The sequence below is a fragment of the Myotis brandtii genome, unplaced genomic scaffold, assembly GCF_000412655.1.
Source record: "Myotis brandtii unplaced genomic scaffold, ASM41265v1 scaffold8, whole genome shotgun sequence".
Lineage (NCBI taxonomy): Eukaryota > Metazoa > Chordata > Mammalia > Chiroptera > Vespertilionidae > Myotis > Myotis brandtii.
In genome coordinates, this window is record NW_005371219.1 from 7,545,399 (window position 1) to 7,561,806 (window position 16,408).

At 43.1% G+C, this 16,408-nt stretch overlaps 2 protein-coding genes across 2 annotated transcripts in view; both read right to left on the reverse strand.

The window, feature by feature from the left end:
• Positions 1–12,849, reverse strand: part of LOC106723606 (coiled-coil domain-containing protein 162-like) — a 29,451-nt gene extending 16,602 nt beyond the window's left edge. The window contains exon 1 of the mRNA XM_014531273.1: positions 12,686–12,849. Coding sequence (XP_014386759.1) covers positions 12,686–12,849 — 164 coding nt within the window. The remainder of the gene's footprint in view (positions 1–12,685) is intronic.
• A 3,050-nt stretch (positions 12,850–15,899) lies between these two features.
• Positions 15,900–16,408, reverse strand: part of LOC102246103 (transmembrane protein FLJ37396) — a 42,342-nt gene continuing 41,833 nt past the window's right edge. Inside the window, exon 15 of the mRNA XM_014531274.1 lies at positions 15,900–16,082. Coding sequence (XP_014386760.1) covers positions 15,900–16,082 — 183 coding nt within the window. The remainder of the gene's footprint in view (positions 16,083–16,408) is intronic.

The window sequence follows — 16,408 nt, forward strand, 5'->3', positions numbered from 1 at the left end:
TATATTTCAAATATAGTTTCAATTTCTTCAGTCAAAGAAAGGTTAGTTCTATTTTTTAATTTTTTGAGGAATCTTTATACTGTTTTCCATAATGGCTCTACCAGTACATTCCCATCCACAGTGAACAAGGGTTCTCTTTTCTCTACATCCTTGGCAACATTTGTCTCTTGTCTTTTTTTTTAATTTATTGATTCTAGAGAAAGAGAGGAAGAGAGAGAGAGAAGTGTTTTTCCACTTATTTGTTCATTCTTGTATGTGCCCTGACCAGAGATCAAACCTGCAGCCTTCGCATATCCAGACGATGCTCTAACCAGTTGAGCTACCTGTCCAGGTCTCTTGTCTTTTTAATAATAGCTATCCTGACAGGTGTGAGATGATATCTCATTGTGGTTTTGATTTGCATTTCTCTGATGATTAGTGATGTTGAGCACATTTTCATTTACCTGTTGGCTGTTTGTATGTCTTCTTTGGAAAAATGTCTGTTCAGGTCCTTTGCCCATTTTAAAATCAGATTTCTTTTTTTTTTTCTATTGAATTCTATGAGTTTCTTACATATTTTAGGTATTACCCCCATATCAAATATATGGTTTGTTAGTGTTCTCCCAATCCATAGATTGCCTATTCATTTTGTTGATTGTTTCCTTTGCTATGCAGAAGCTTTTTAGTTTGATGTAGTCCTACTTGTTTATGTTCACTTTTGTTGCCTGTGCTTTTGGTGTTATATAAAAAAAATTATCGCCAGGACCAATGTCAAGGAGCTTTTCCTCTAAGAATTTTATCATTTCTGGACTTACATTTAAGTCTTTAATTCATTTCAAGTTAATTTTTGTGAGAGGTGTAAAGGTGTAAGATAGGGTTCAGTTTCATTTTTTTGCGTGTAGAGCTATCATATGATCCAGCAATCCCACTTCTGGATATACATACAAAGGAAACAAACTCAGTATCTTGAAGAGATTATCTACACTCCTGCATTCATTATAGCATTGCTCACAATGGCCAAGCTAAGGAAATAATCTAAGAGTTCAGTAGGAAGGTAAATAAATTTTTTAAATGACACACACACACACACACACATGAATATAAATCAGGCATAAAGAAGAAGGAAATCTGGCCACTTGCAATAGCATAAATGAACCTGGAGGACATTATTCTAAGTGAAATAAGGCAGCCAAAGAAAGACACATGCTATATGATCTCACTCATGTGGAATCTAAAAAAAAAGTCAAACTTATAGAATGGTGGCTGCCAAGGCTTGGGGGAAATGGGGAGATGTTGGTCAAAGGGCACAGACTTTCAGTTGTAAGATGAATAAGTTTGAGAACCAAGAGAATAGCTATTTGGGAAGCACTGATTCAGGCAGAGACCCAGTATTGTTCTGATTAGAGTGTAAAGGCAAGGAGCTTTCATAAGAAAGGGAAGGGGAATAATTACATGAAGAGAAGGAATAAATTTCTATTGTTAATAAATCAAGTATGAAATTTCTATAGGTGCAAATAAACTAGGTTATTCTTTAGCTACACATGATGTTGCTAATTCTAAGAAAGTCTTTAATTTTTAGTCCAGTAGTCAGAATGTCTTCATTCCTATTAGCTTTGCAAATAATAGTTCGGACTACAATGTTGCTTTAGGCCCAGTCCAAAGGTTCTATTGCTCAGTTTAAACATCCCAAAGGTTGGAGGAGTAAGATGCACAAGGGATGGCAGCTCTGATTCCATGTTGAAGTGGCTCTATTTATATTATTCTTCACCCAGTACTGGAAATTTTCTAAGAAAGTTGATAAATGTTCTGACACACACACACACACACACACACACACACACACACACACACGAAAGGCAACTATGAGGCGATGGATGTGCTAATTAACTTAATTGTGGCGATCCTTTCACAATGTGTACATATGTTAAATCATCAGGTTGTACACTTGTTCTTGTTAATTGCACCTCAATAAAGCTGATGGGGGAGGGGAGAGAAGAAAGTGTGAGAAACCTAGGTCGTGAAACAGGCTTTCACTTACAAAGAAAAGTCAGACTGTTCCCAACTGCCATTTTCCTCGCTGTGCGTTACTGAGCAGATACTTGTTTGAGTGCTTTCTGTATGACTATATTAACTCTTCTTATGGCTGCAGCATTATCCTCTATCAGCAAGTTAGGTACTTGCTACACAGAGCACTACCTCCAACACAGGCTTAGTTGATTACTGTGCTTAAATGTGATCTCAGCCTCTCATGAGTTTCAGGGGATCAGGGTGGTTTTTTTTCTAAGGGTTTGGGAGGAAATTGAGGAATAATAAAGAATGTCAGAAATTTGAATTAGTGCTCATTAATGACCAGGGAGAAAGAGAACTCAGGTTAGTTCTATTTTTTAATTTTTTGAGGAATCTTTATACTGTTTTCCATAATGGCTCTACCAGTACATTCCCATCCACAGTGAACAAGGGTTCTCTTTTCTCTACATCCTTGGCAACATTTGTCTCTTGTCTTTTTTTTTAATTTATTGATTCTAGAGAAAGAGAGGAAGAGAGAGAGAGAAGTGTTTTTCCACTTATTTGTTCATTCTTGTATGTGCCCTGACCAGAGATCAAACCTGCAGCCTTCGCATATCCAGACGATGCTCTAACCAGTTGAGCTACCTGTCCAGGTCTCTTGTCTTTTTAATAATAGCTATCCTGACAGGTGTGAGATGATATCTCATTGTGGTTTTGATTTGCATTTCTCTGATGATTAGTGATGTTGAGCACATTTTCATTTACCTGTTGGCTGTTTGTATGTCTTCTTTGGAAAAATGTCTGTTCAGGTCCTTTGCCCATTTTAAAATCAGATTTCTTTTTTTTTTTCTATTGAATTCTATGAGTTTCTTACATATTTTAGGTATTACCCCCATATCAAATATATGGTTTGTTAGTGTTCTCCCAATCCATAGATTGCCTATTCATTTTGTTGATTGTTTCCTTTGCTATGCAGAAGCTTTTTAGTTTGATGTAGTCCTACTTGTTTATGTTCACTTTTGTTGCCTGTGCTTTTGGTGTTATATAAAAAAAATTATCGCCAGGACCAATGTCAAGGAGCTTTTCCTCTAAGAATTTTATCATTTCTGGACTTACATTTAAGTCTTTTTGGAGGCCTTGTCCATCATGAGAGTTATCACTAGAGATAACTTTTATGACTACCTAGAGGGCAGGGCAAACTTCTAATTACTGCACATCTGCTCTTCTTATCATCCTGCCACTGGCCTTCCTCCCCGCTGAAGCCCCAGGCGCCTTATCTCATTCGCCTTAGCTCAGAATGCCTTGTTTACCTTTCTCTCTCTCTCTCTCTTTTTTAAAAAAAATATATTTTATTGATTTTTCACAGAGAGGAAGGGAGAGGGATGGAGAGTTAGAAACATTGATGAGAGAGAAACATCGATCAGCTGCCTCCTGCGCACTCCCTACTGGGGATGTGCCCACAATCAAGGTACATGCCCTTGACCGGAATGGAACTTGGGACCCTTCAGTCCACAGGCCGACACTCTATCCACTGAGTCAAACCGGTTAGGGCCCTTTCTGTCTCTTAACCTCTTGTGAATACTCGGTCTCTGACTCTCTCATGTAGGTGGGGTCCCTATACTTATGCATATAATTAAATTTGGGTTATTTTCTCTTATTAATCTGTCTCAACTCAATTTGATTATTGCACCAGCTGAGAGAACCGAAAACAGTAGAGTAAAATTTCTTCTTCCCCCACACATATCTTCTCACTTAACTGTTATGCCAACTTTTGGATGTACCTACTTCGTTCCCGTTTCATAGATGAGAAAATTGAGGCCCTATGAGGTGACCTAGATCTTGCCGACTGAGGTCCTAGGAGGTAAAGTTGGGATTTAAGTGCAGACCCATCCCGTTCCAGCACCCAGGCTCTAGAGAGCGGTCCCGTTTTCCTGCTCTCCCCGCCATGTCTCCTTGCAGGGATCCTCACTCCGGCCCTCTTTTTCTTCTTTCTCCTCTCTGCTCTTCTCCACTTCTAAACACCTCCTCCTTTCTTAGGCAGCAGTATAGCTGTCTCTTGGTTCATGTATAAACACACAATCCATATATGTCTGTTAAGGACTTGCATAAGCCCAGGTACCCACCGCCTGAGAATGACAATGCCACCAGGTTTTCTTTTGTGTGTTTTTTAAAAAACTTTTCTTTTTTAATATATTTTATTGATTTTTTACAGAGAGGAACGGAGAGGGATAGAGAGCTAGAAACATCGATGAGAGAGAAAGATCGATCAGCTGCCTCCTGCACACCTCCCACTGGGGATGTGCCCACAACCAAGGCACATGCCCTTGACCAGAATCGAACCTGGGACCCTTGAGTCCGCAGGCCAACACTCTATCCACTGAGCCAAACCGGCCAGGGACAATGCCACCAGTTTTGTTGAAGCTTGATCTGCACCTCCCTGGTGGCCCCCAGAGGAACAACCACCCTGAATTTTACACTCATCAATGCTAGATTTTCTTTGTAGTTTTACCACCAATGAATACACCATTAAAAGATTGTGTTGGCTTTTGCCTGTTTTTGACCTTCACACAAATAGAAGCTTATGATCTTTCTACTACACTTAGCGGGAAGTGGCATCCTGACCCACAGTTTCTCCGTCATCTCAGGAGTGAGGCAGCCCACTGTAACAGAGGGTGAGGGTGGGGACTGTTTTCCCCTGAAATGAAGCCTTCAGGTCTAATGAACTGTGTTCCTCTAGTGTGGAAAATGGCGCTCTGCGCAGTTGTCAGATGAGCAACCTGGCATCAGAGGACCTGAGCTTGAGACCAACATCTACCACCCTCAGCTGTGTGACTTTAGACAGATTGTCTTCTGAGTCTTTTCATCCATAAATTAGGAATAAAGATTCCTAACTTACAGGACTGGCGAAAGGAATGATTTTTCAGAAGAGCGTCAAGCATTTGAAAAATATTTTATGTCATGAGGGATCTCAGAGTAATTTGTTAAGAAGTGAGGGCCTGAACATGTTGATGAGAGGACGTCCTAGAAGTGAGGGTTGTGGGGTAAGGGGTAAGGCTAGTGCCAGCTTGGGGCTGTCTTGGTTATGATGAGCAGGCAGTTCTGACAGGCAGACAGCAGAAGGAGGAGCCCCCAGCCTACACGGGCCTTGCCAGGTCTTCCTTGGGTCCACGAAGCCCTCTGCTCTGCTCTTCCCACTCTCCCCAGGTGATTTCATTCAGTCTTCTGGCTGCAACCACCATCTATTCGCCAGTGACTCCTGAACTCGCATTTGCAGGCCTGGTCCCCACCTGGGGTCCAACTTGCTCCATCTTGGTTGGTGCCTTAGACCAACTCAATCAAGAAAGGGAACAACTGGACTCCCCACTCCCTTCCATCCCCATCCTGTGCCTCTTACTGTGTTCAAAGAACCACAATCCTTCAGTCCCCAAAACTGGACATCAGGGGGTCATTTTGAGACCCTCTCTTCTTTACGCCTCAGGTCCTACGGATTCTATCACTCTCACATTTGTACCCACTTCCTCTGCCTATGCAAGGGCTTTGGATGGAAGGGTCTTACCCTCTTGGGGGCACTTTGGCAGTTACAGGGGCATTTCTTGACTGTTGCTATTATTTTTGGGGTCTCTAGGGGAGAATAAGATGACCCTTTCCACTTATCAAAGGAAAATGTGGTTCATTTGACCTGAGGACTGAATGTTTTCAATATCAAACATTCTGAAAATGAGACCTTTTAAATCATGAAAACTCTACTGTGAATAAAGTGAATCACTGGCCTTAAACCTGCATTTCAAGTCTCGGGGTTTCCATCAGATAATGTGAAGCTCAGGAACAAAGTGTGGAGTTAGTTTGGAGAATTTCTTTATTTCAGCAGCCACGTCAGACTATTCTGTTCTGTAGCACATCAAAGCTAGCTTATTCCAGTCTTATCTCTGTTATTCAGTTCACGGTGTTTAATAGTGTCCCAAAGAAGCCCTGAATATCAACAATAAAAAGTCACAAGGCCTGTGTCTGAGCACACGGGGCTGGCAGCAGTGTGACTGAATCAGTCCTTGGCCTCTGAGAAGCACATGTGTCCCTGGAGCCACAGGGCCCTCTACCAAATGGTGTCCTTTACTCCTTATCTGTTTTTTTTCCTGCCATTTCCACCCCTGCCTGCAGGGAGCAGTCATTGCTGAGGAGGGGCAGCGAGGGCAGCAGAAAGGTTTGGGTGCTCAGTGCAAGACTGTAGCCCAATTCTCAGCCCCACAGGAGGGCTCCCCCATCAGGTCCTTGGCCTGACAGTTCCTTGACCTGCTCAGCATCCTCCTCCTTCATTTCATTTCCCTTCAGCCACCTGCTCTGGGGCATCACTGCAGACCTCATTATTACCTGGGGCTATATCACCTCCAAAATCCTAAACTCAAATATCCTACTTTCCCAGCTCTACCTTCTATTCTTCTAGTTTTCTCACTCGTTCACTCCCACTAAACCTCCTTCATCCCTACAAAATATGCTCCTGATCCTCACTCAGCCCTCGGTCTCCCCTTCCATCTGTCAAGTCCATTCTGACCTCAATTGCTCCCTCCCCAGACTGGGTCTCAAGCAAGCACATGAACCACACCTTCAGTTCTTTGCTTCTTTGCCCTCACTACCCACCTATCCAGCAAACCCCAACTCTGGATTTCTCCAGCTCTTCTGCTTTCTGCTTCTGGTCACACACAGCTGGAAGAAACCACATCACTAATTATATTGATGCCACAACAAGTATTTAAATGGTTTCCATGGAGCCTGAGCGGTGTCACCCTGGGACAATCCTTTCTCTTTCCCGTGATCAGTTTTCAGGCCCGTTTCCTTTTTCAATAATTCCAAGTCTTTTCTTTTCCTCCCCCACTTTTTTTTTTTAAATTTCGCAGAGGAAGGGAGAGGAAAACAGAGATAGAAACATCAAGGATGAGAGAGAATCATTGATCAGCTGCCTTCTGCACGACCCCTATTGGGGATTGAGCCTGCAACCTAGGCATGTGCACTGACTGGGAATCTAACCATGACCTCCTAGTTCACAGGTCGACGCTCAGCCACTGAGCCTCACCTACTGGGCCCAAGCCAACTTAAAGCCTCAAACCAAATTCCTGCCAGCAGATGAGACATATTCTGTTATTTCATAATTCAATTAAAAGCCACTGGTCGGAACTCCCTGCACTTCCTGTGGGCCTACTCCCCCCTTCCCATCCTCGAAGACAGCCTCTGCCTTTAAGAGGCTTACATTCCAGAGCAGCTAGACATACAAACATGACTCAGTGACAGAAGCAGGGTGGAATGGATGGGTATGAAAACACAGAAAAATCCAGAATAAGAAGCCTCAGATTTGTTGGGAGACTAATGAAAGAAATTCATAGCTGAAGCTTCTGAGCTGTGATTCATGATCTCCCTCTTCATATTGTTTCCTCTTAATGGCACTGACACCCCCTTTCCCCCCATTTAAAAAACTGTGGTAAAATATAATAACATAAAATTTACCATTTTAACCATTTTTAATTATATAGTTCAGTGGCATTAAATACATTTGCATTGTTGTGCAACTATCACCACCATCCAGAACGTTTTTTCCATCTTCCACAATGAAAACTCTGTACCCATTTATATATATAAAAGCCTAAGTGACCATTACCACTGGTCGACCGCTCAACCGGTTGCTATGACATGCACTGACCACCAGGGGACAGATGCTGAACACAGGAGCTGCCCCCTGGTGGTCAATGCGCTCCCACAGTGGGAGTGCTGCTTAGCCAGAAGCTGGGCTCACAGCTGGTGAGTGCAACTGTGGAGGCGGGAGCCTCTCCTGCCTTCGTGGCAGCACTACCCAACAGCGGCAGTGGGAGGCGCAGTGGGGCCGGGATGAGCGGAAGTGGCGTGGTGCCTGGCCTGGGCTCAAGCTCCTCCCCGCCATCTGCTGCTTCATGTACTGCTACATCCCCTCAGGGGTCCCGGATTGTGAGAGGGTGCAGGCCAGGCTGAGGGACCCCACTGGTACACGAATCCGTGCACCAGGCCTCTAGTTAAATAATAATGGCACTGCCATCTTTTTAGTCACCCAAGCCAGGGACTCTGGGTGACATTCTAGACTCCTCTTTTTCCCTTAGCCCCATATTAAATCCAGCACCTGGCCTAGCTGATTTCACCTCCTACATATCTCTCATCTGTGCAGTTTCAATAGCATCCTAAATGATGTCCCTGACAATCATCTTGTTCATCTTTCTCTCTGTTTGTGGAAGGACAAATGCCAGACTTCTGGATCTTGCCTATCAGTCTGTGAATTCTATTTCCAGATGCTGAACACAGGAGCTGCCCCCTGGTGGTCAATGCGCTCCCACAGTGGGAGTGCTGCTTAGCCAGAAGCTGGGCTCACAGCTGGTGAGTGCAACTGTGGAGGCGGGAGCCTCTCCTGCCTTCGTGGCAGCACTACCCAACAGCGGCAGTGGGAGGCGCAGTGGGGCCGGGATGAGCGGAAGTGGCGTGGTGCCTGGCCTGGGCTCAAGCTCCTCCCCGCCATCTGCTGCTTCATGTACTGCTACATCCCCTCAGGGGTCCCGGATTGTGAGAGGGTGCAGGCCAGGCTGAGGGACCCCACTGGTACACGAATCCGTGCACCAGGCCTCTAGTTAAATAATAATGGCACTGCCATCTTTTTAGTCACCCAAGCCAGGGACTCTGGGTGACATTCTAGACTCCTCTTTTTCCCTTAGCCCCATATTAAATCCAGCACCTGGCCTAGCTGATTTCACCTCCTACATATCTCTCATCTGTGCAGTTTCAATAGCATCCTAAATGATGTCCCTGACAATCATCTTGTTCATCTTTCTCTCTGTTTGTGGAAGGACAAATGCCAGACTTCTGGATCTTGCCTATCAGTCTGTGAATTCTATTTCTGATCGCATCCTCACATACCCTGGATAGGGGCCACTCACAAGTCCACATGCTGTCTCACATCTCTGTACCTTTATATTTGGGGGCCTCCCAGCTTGAGCTATTGTTCTTTTCCTTGTCCACCTGAAACACTGATCATCCTTTAAGACCCAGGTTAAGCATCCTCTCTTTCCTGAAACCTGCTTTGCTCCCCATGCCCACTTTCCCAATCCTTCGGATAATACTGAACATTTCCTGGTGGTTGCTTTCATTATACTTTTATTTTATTCCTTATCATAATGTTTCTGCCTATTTCCCCTTGAATGAAGGGCAAGGACCATGTTGAACCCATTGCTGTACAGTGCTTGGCAACAAGGCTGCCATGTACTACTGTTGTTCAGGTTGTGCCCTGAGGCAACCAGCAGTGGCTGAGATCCGGCCTTTATTTGCCAAGCTCTGCACCCGGACATGGGGCAACCTGCCCAGAGGAAGTGGTGCCTTATTCTAAGGCACATAAAGCAGCTGTATAGGATAGCAGTGGCTCTGCCTGTCACTTAGTAAGGGTTCTGTCCTAATGTTACTGTCCTTTCTCTCTGTGCCTTCTTTGCTCCTCCATCAGCTAATGCCACTGCTCTTGGGAGTGTGATTGAGTGTCATCCTAGTCTTCAGACTCTAGACTCCTCTGGTGCCATGAGGGCATGGAGGCCTCAAGGGGCATCCTTCCTGGGAGGAGAGTTCCCCTTGGCTCCTCTTCTGTAGAGATTCTGGTTTGGTTCTGGGGTGAGGGTGGAGTTCTTTGCTAAAACTAAACACAATACATTACAGGCATTACAGGCTCTTATGAATTAAGTAGCACCTATGAATGTAAAGCCTATACAACTCATGGGGCTCTTCTTGTGAGGGATAGCAAACACAAGCAGGAGCCCACTTTCCTCCCTTTCCCTGACTGACAGACATTGCCAATCAACTACACTGTCACATGCGGATGTCCCAGAGTCCTACACAGAAGGGCACTAATTATTGGAATTGGCACTTAAAGCAAAACATTTCTTATCTTCAATCAAACCCAACTCCTTATTTTATGAATGAAAGTGAGAACCCCTATCCTCCATGACCCTCATTCCTTAACTCTGTCCCTTCATCTCTAGTTAAACTTGGCCTGGGATGGTTCTCACTTACCATTTTATAAACACTTTTAAAAAATATATATATTTTAATGATTTTTTACAGAGAGGAAGGAAGAGAGATAAAGAGTTAGAAACATCGATCAGCCGCCTCCTGCACATCTCCTACTGGGGATGTGCCTGCGACCCAGGTACCTGCCCTTGACCGGAATCAAACCCGGGACCCTTCAGTCTGCAGGCCAACGCTCTATCCACTGAGCCAAACTAGTTTCAGCTTATAAACACTTTTGACTGGCCCCTTTCCTGGGAGTCTTTCCTCAGCAGTCCCGTTCCTTAGAATCAAGCTCTAGACACCTTAGCACTAAGAACCATAATGTATTTCACTTCAGAGAGCTGCTTCAGTTTCCTCACTCATTAGGTGAAGAATTGAGATCTAGAGATTGAAGAGAAGTGACCTGTCTGAGATCTCAGGGCAACTTAAGACCGAGCTGAGGCAAGTCCAAATATTCCAACTATTAGGCTATGGCTCTCTCCACTATACCTCTTTGTGGCTGGTGCTCAATTTTTATTAATACTTACTTCATGGAATGAGTCATAGACTTTGAAGTTAGAAAGAATCTTATACAGTATCTTTTCCAAACTTCCTCAGAAGAGAGAAGTTCCTTTCTCTGTAATTCATTTTTATGTGAGTGTATTAAAATCTAGAGAGTTTAGGAGGCAGGAGATGGGTTTGGTGGAGAAACACGGAATCTCTACCATTTGCTGCTCATCCACTACCTGACTGAATGAGTTGCTCTCACTTTGTGGACCAAACCCTTGCCCTGGAAGTATCACGCATTAACTGACTAGTTGATTTGGGTCTCTAGGCTCTCCCTCTCAAGGGACTGCTTCCTTTAAGCTTTAGGAGACACGCAGTCATCCACAAGAAATAATAAAGGAATAGAGCAAGACCTACAAGCTAGAGAGATATTTTTCCTCCATCTCTTCTTTCTAACCTTTTTATTTGGCTGCTACAAATAAAACAGATCAGAAACAAAAACAGACTTGCTGAATACCTTTTATCCTAAACACAAATGTAGTGAACTCATGGTTAGACTTCTGGGAACTATTTTTAAAATTTGATCCCAATTTTTAGATTGTTCTTATAAATGGTTGACTTGTCTAGTGGATGGATGAGAGAATGGAACTGATAAGCCTTAGAAGATTATCCTGTGATGTTTTATATGACAGAAAGATGCACTTTAGCCTCATTGGGCAACAGGTCAAACCCTTTACCAAATAGTTGGTCTACTGAAGTATCTTTGCCCTACTTCTTTCTCAAATGCATCTGTCATTACGTAAATCCTGAAGTCTACCCAAGTGAATGCGCTGGCTGAGCTCTTGAGACAAAACACTGGTATCACAAATTGGGCACCTTGTCAGTATCAACATAGGAGTGGCTACTATTTTGATAACCAGTTATCAAGGGCTTAAGAACTCAACTTCTTTCATTCTCTAGCATTCTCTAGCCTGTTCTGTTATCTCCATTTTCTTGATGAACTCCAACTTACCTGTTACCTCCTCCTTTTGAATTTCTCCCTGAGGTCCTGGGATGGAGTTAAACTCCTTTGATGCCATCACAGAACTTTTTACATAACTCTAACATGTTATCTTTGAAATCTTTGAAGCTACTCTTTTGTTTGTAGAACTTTCCCCCACTAGGCTGAATTTATCACTAGAGTCCATGGTTTAGTCACCTTTGTAACTCCAGTACATAGTGAAGTGCCTGGTACTAAGTCAGCACTGAAAAAATAGTGTTTGAATGATGCATGAATGAATAAGTGAGTGAAAGAGTGGTCTGATACAAATGGTCTTTCAATCCCTTTCATCTATCTGTTCTATGATCGTAGTTATTATTACTGATACTCAGCACCGTGCAGTAAGGAAAGAGAAAGGAGGGAGGCAAGCTCATCCTACAGGATGTTTCTCTCCCCCTTGGAGACTGCATAACTGTAAATCACCTCCTTCTTTTTTTAAAGGAAATGTAGTCACTGACTGCACAGGTATGCTAACTCCTCATCCAGGTGAGTGAGCTCTAGTAGGCTAAGGTAAGAACATTTGGAAAACTGGATAAAGCATGATAAGAAAGTATTATCACTTAATATTACTACATATATTTTTTTTCTCTGTCAGAGAAATACAGAAAAGCACTGATTTATCCAAGGCATTGGTATACCATTTTTCTCTGAATATCTCTTCTACCCCATTGAGTAAAATATTTGAAGCCAGGACAGCTCAAGATCAAGTCTACTTATTTGCTTTCTTATTTTAGAGGCTGACTTGGGTAAAAGGGTGTGATTGATGAAAATCTTAGGGCTCTCCAGGGGAAAATAAAACTGTATACATTGAAAAAGCAGTCAAATAGCCCATAAACAAAGAACTCCTCTGGGTTCAAATACAAAGATACTCTTATTCTTTTTTATTTTATTTTTTAAAAATTAAATTAAAATTTTTCCATTGCCATTTTATCCCCTCTATGCCCTCTTCCACCTCTACCCCCCCTAAAGTGTTAATTCTTTCTTTTGCTTTTCTGGGCTGGAAAATCAAGGTCAAATGCAATAATGGGAGCAAGATTTCCATGCCGAATTTCACATGCTTCTTCCCTTGAGGGGTAGGGTAGAGAGGGAGAGCAACAAGCTCTAACGGAAGTTACGCACCTGAGGTCATCCTTGCAGCCCTTCTTGGAATCCCTCAACCCCTTCTTCTCTTGTGGTTGCCCCACCATGAAGACGGTGTCCCTGACGGTAGGGAAATCTTCCAGCAGGGCCCTCAGGCTATTGCAGTAGGCCATGATCTGACCCCGAAGAGCATAGTGAGACATGCGGTGGTTAAATCTGAAAAGTCAGAAGAGATGTCCAGAGGTGAGTCCTCTCTACAGAAGTTCCAGGATCTACTTTCCTAGACTATCTTTCAAAGAGAATAGAGCACCTCTGTCATGAAGAAATCTCTGTCTGGGTCAGATTGCTACTGCAGGAAGGCAAAGGCATGGGCCCCTTCAAAGCATCTCCTGTCCTTCACTTCTCATGCTCCTTCTTCCGTGTGTCAGAGGTCAGCTTGATTTGGTTTTATCTAATAGGATTGTGGCTCAAATAAAACAGACCACCTCATACCTTGGAGAATTTCTACATAATTCTGGTGTTTATTGAATTCAGAGTCAGAGAACTCAGCATGTGTCGTTCACATGTACTACATATCCTATACTTACTTCTGACAATATTCCACTATTACTTCTCTCTTGGTTTTCTCAATTTCATCCTGTAATAAAAGAAGATGATAGTTCTTCTATTAGACAGTTGGTTATAAACACTCTCCAAGCAAGTATCTATGTAGAGACTGAGAGCAAACTTAAAGCAGAAAAAGGCCACACTGTTGAGAAACTCTTCCTGAAGGTCAACTTATTGGGAAACACTCCTCCAGGGGTGTCTCCCATCCCCTACATTTTGCTGAGTGAGCGAAGAAGGCAAGGCCCTGACCACCCTGTACGGGGGCCATTTCTAAGGGTTATGTTTGCAGAAAGAAGTCTTAAGGGATGAGGTAATGCCTCCCTCCAGGAAAAAGAGCAGACTTTCTATAAAAGAGGTGAGTTCCTCCAAACTCAGTATTACTCAACTGTGACAAACACCACTGCATGCATCCGGGCTCCCATGTTGCTCCCGTGGCCCTTGGGGAGCCAAGGGAACTGACACAGACACAAAGCCCATGTTGCCTGCTCTGCTATGAGTAATAAAGTTATTTTGTCTCTTAACCAGGAGTCTTGTGTCTTCTGCCAGCCTCCACAAGACAGTCACAGGTTAATGTACCAGCTTGTAAATAGGCTAAAATCCCAGACTTCGGCAAAACTGACAATTTATTGCCTGAGCCCTTTCTAATCTGATCAGCATTGAATAATCCTATGAGCAGTTAATGAGTTATTACATTTTCCACTTGGTCAATATTTTTTTTAATATTATAGTAAAAAACTAATTTAATATCTCAGTGACTTATTAAGAGGAGTCCTTTCTCTCCATGATTGTTCAGTAGTAAACTTGAAATCTGGCCTCCCTCACATCCCAGTTGGATTAGGTAAATTTAGGTCTTTCGTTTTCAGTCACAGGTAGGGAAAAAGCCTAGAGACTGTAAATGTGTTTTATTTGAGCCATGATCCTATTAGAAAGATTGCCATTTCTTTCCCAAACATCGCTGCATTAACCTAATGATTTCCTCACCAAAAAATTAATAAATAATGAAATGATATTCACAAACTTAAGCAATACTTTTAACTGTTTAAAGACTTGAGCTTTATAAATATGTTTTGGAGAGATTGGGCCAGTATAAAACCCTTTAATAGGAACAAGGTGACCGTGCCTGAAAAAACATGATAACAGGTGATTAGATGGCAAGAATCTTTGTTCACCTTGTCTAAACACCCTAAGCACCGGCGGGTCTCTCAGGAACGGGCAAATGTTCCAGAGCGGGTGCTGAAACTAGTTTCATTTAGAAAGTGGCAGAACGAAATGTGACCTTGGGAAAATGCACATATTTTAAAAACTAGACTGCAGTTGGCTTGAATGGCTTCCTTCGTATTTCTTATTGAGCTCCCTTTTTCAGTTCTTTATAATATGTTTTCAATGGTCCTATCCAAATAGGCTGAATGCAACAGGCTCTAAGTTAAGAATTTTTATTTGCTGAAATGTAAAAGATGACATGAGAGCTTTAGGGAGCCCTTCTTACTATACTCACGAGGTTCATTGAGTCAGCCATGGTTTGTTTCCTGAGGAGGAAGGCATTCAGCATCATGTCCCGCAGTCCCACCTTTTCTAATTGAATAGACACGAAAGCCTCTGGAGCCCTGACAAGTGAACAGAGACATCTGAGCCCAAGGCAAGTGGACGTATAGCAAGGAGACAACTCGAGAACTCTCTGAAGGACAGGAACACCTGAGGCTGCACATTGGGCACTGCAGCAGGGGAGCTGGTGGCTCTGTCTTCATAGTCCCCGGCTGCTTCCTGTGCTGATGTGTCCTCTCCTCCTCGGGACTCACGTGCCTGAGGCATGCATTGGCAGTCCCGGACTTCACAGCCTGGCCCAGTGTTTGTACTATCCAGGTCCCTTTGTGTCCTCCAGGCCTCATGTGTAGGGGCACCTGGACTGAAAGGGCCTCCCAAGGGTCTGCTGGACCAGACACATTGATCGTAAATCTTCCATCCACACGCTGGGAGTGTGGATTTAGGGCACCCAAACTCTGGCCATATGTCAGATTAATGGCATCTTGAGAAGTAGAGTAGCTTTGCCTGTTGTTGTTGTTTTTTCCCCCCATTTTAAATTTACCAGAATTAAACTAGAATATCATTGGTATGCCCCAATGAAATACTGAGTATTTATAATTATTGCAGAATACAAATATCTCTCTCTGTCATGGTGAGAAGAAATCAAGACATAACAGGGCATCCCTGCCTCATAGACATATCTTTTTAGAGACTGTGTCTCTTTGACAACACACCATTCTATTATTCTAAGCAGACAAAACTCTTGTTAGAATAGTAAGGATAGGTCTGTACTTCTCCCTAAGAGACATGGAGAATTTGGAGAGGCCAATATTCTTTGTTCTTGTGTTCTACTCTTTTTAAAATTTGAAAAATGTAGAAAAAGGGAGGAAGGAGAGGGAGGGAAAAGCAAGAGAAGGGAGGAGAGGGAAGAAGAGAAGAGAAGAGAGGTTGTAATTAGGAACTGTTAACTCTCCTTCATAGACTGGAGTATATCAGAAGGAATGAGCCTTCTCACTGTTCATACACGGTTCAAAATCAAACACATGCTGGTCACTCTGGGAGTTTGGTCATTCTTCAGTCTCATAACACTCTGTTCTTAACTGACTTAAAAGAGAACACATTTATGTTAATCCTGCTTCCCTCTGGTACAGTACCTTTTGATAGTCTTGGATCTTTCTGAAGGAAGAATAAAGGTGTCTGGAAGTTTTGGAGTTGGGGCCAACAGCAATCTCTCTATGCCATTTACAATTCTGGAATTTCTTCTGGTTGGACCCATTCCACCATCATTTCTCAGATCTGAACGTATTTCCTAAAGTATTTCAAACCAAAGTGAATCCAAATTGTTGGATTTATATGTCCTGTGGTACTGGCTATAAAATTATCTCACAGCCACAACTGACCACAAATACATGTAAATGACTGGATACCTGAGGAAGGGGTGGGGATAGAGAGAAGGGGGAGGGGAAGAAAGTATAGAGAGTAAGGGAGGGAAGGGAAGGGAGCTACTATTTTGCACAATAAAGGGGTGAGGCACTAAGAGTAACTATTTCCAGAATAGAATGCAATCATCTAAAGTGCTCTGACAAAAATTCTCCATTCCACAGGTGGCTAGTGGAGTGCTGGATCAGAGGGGCC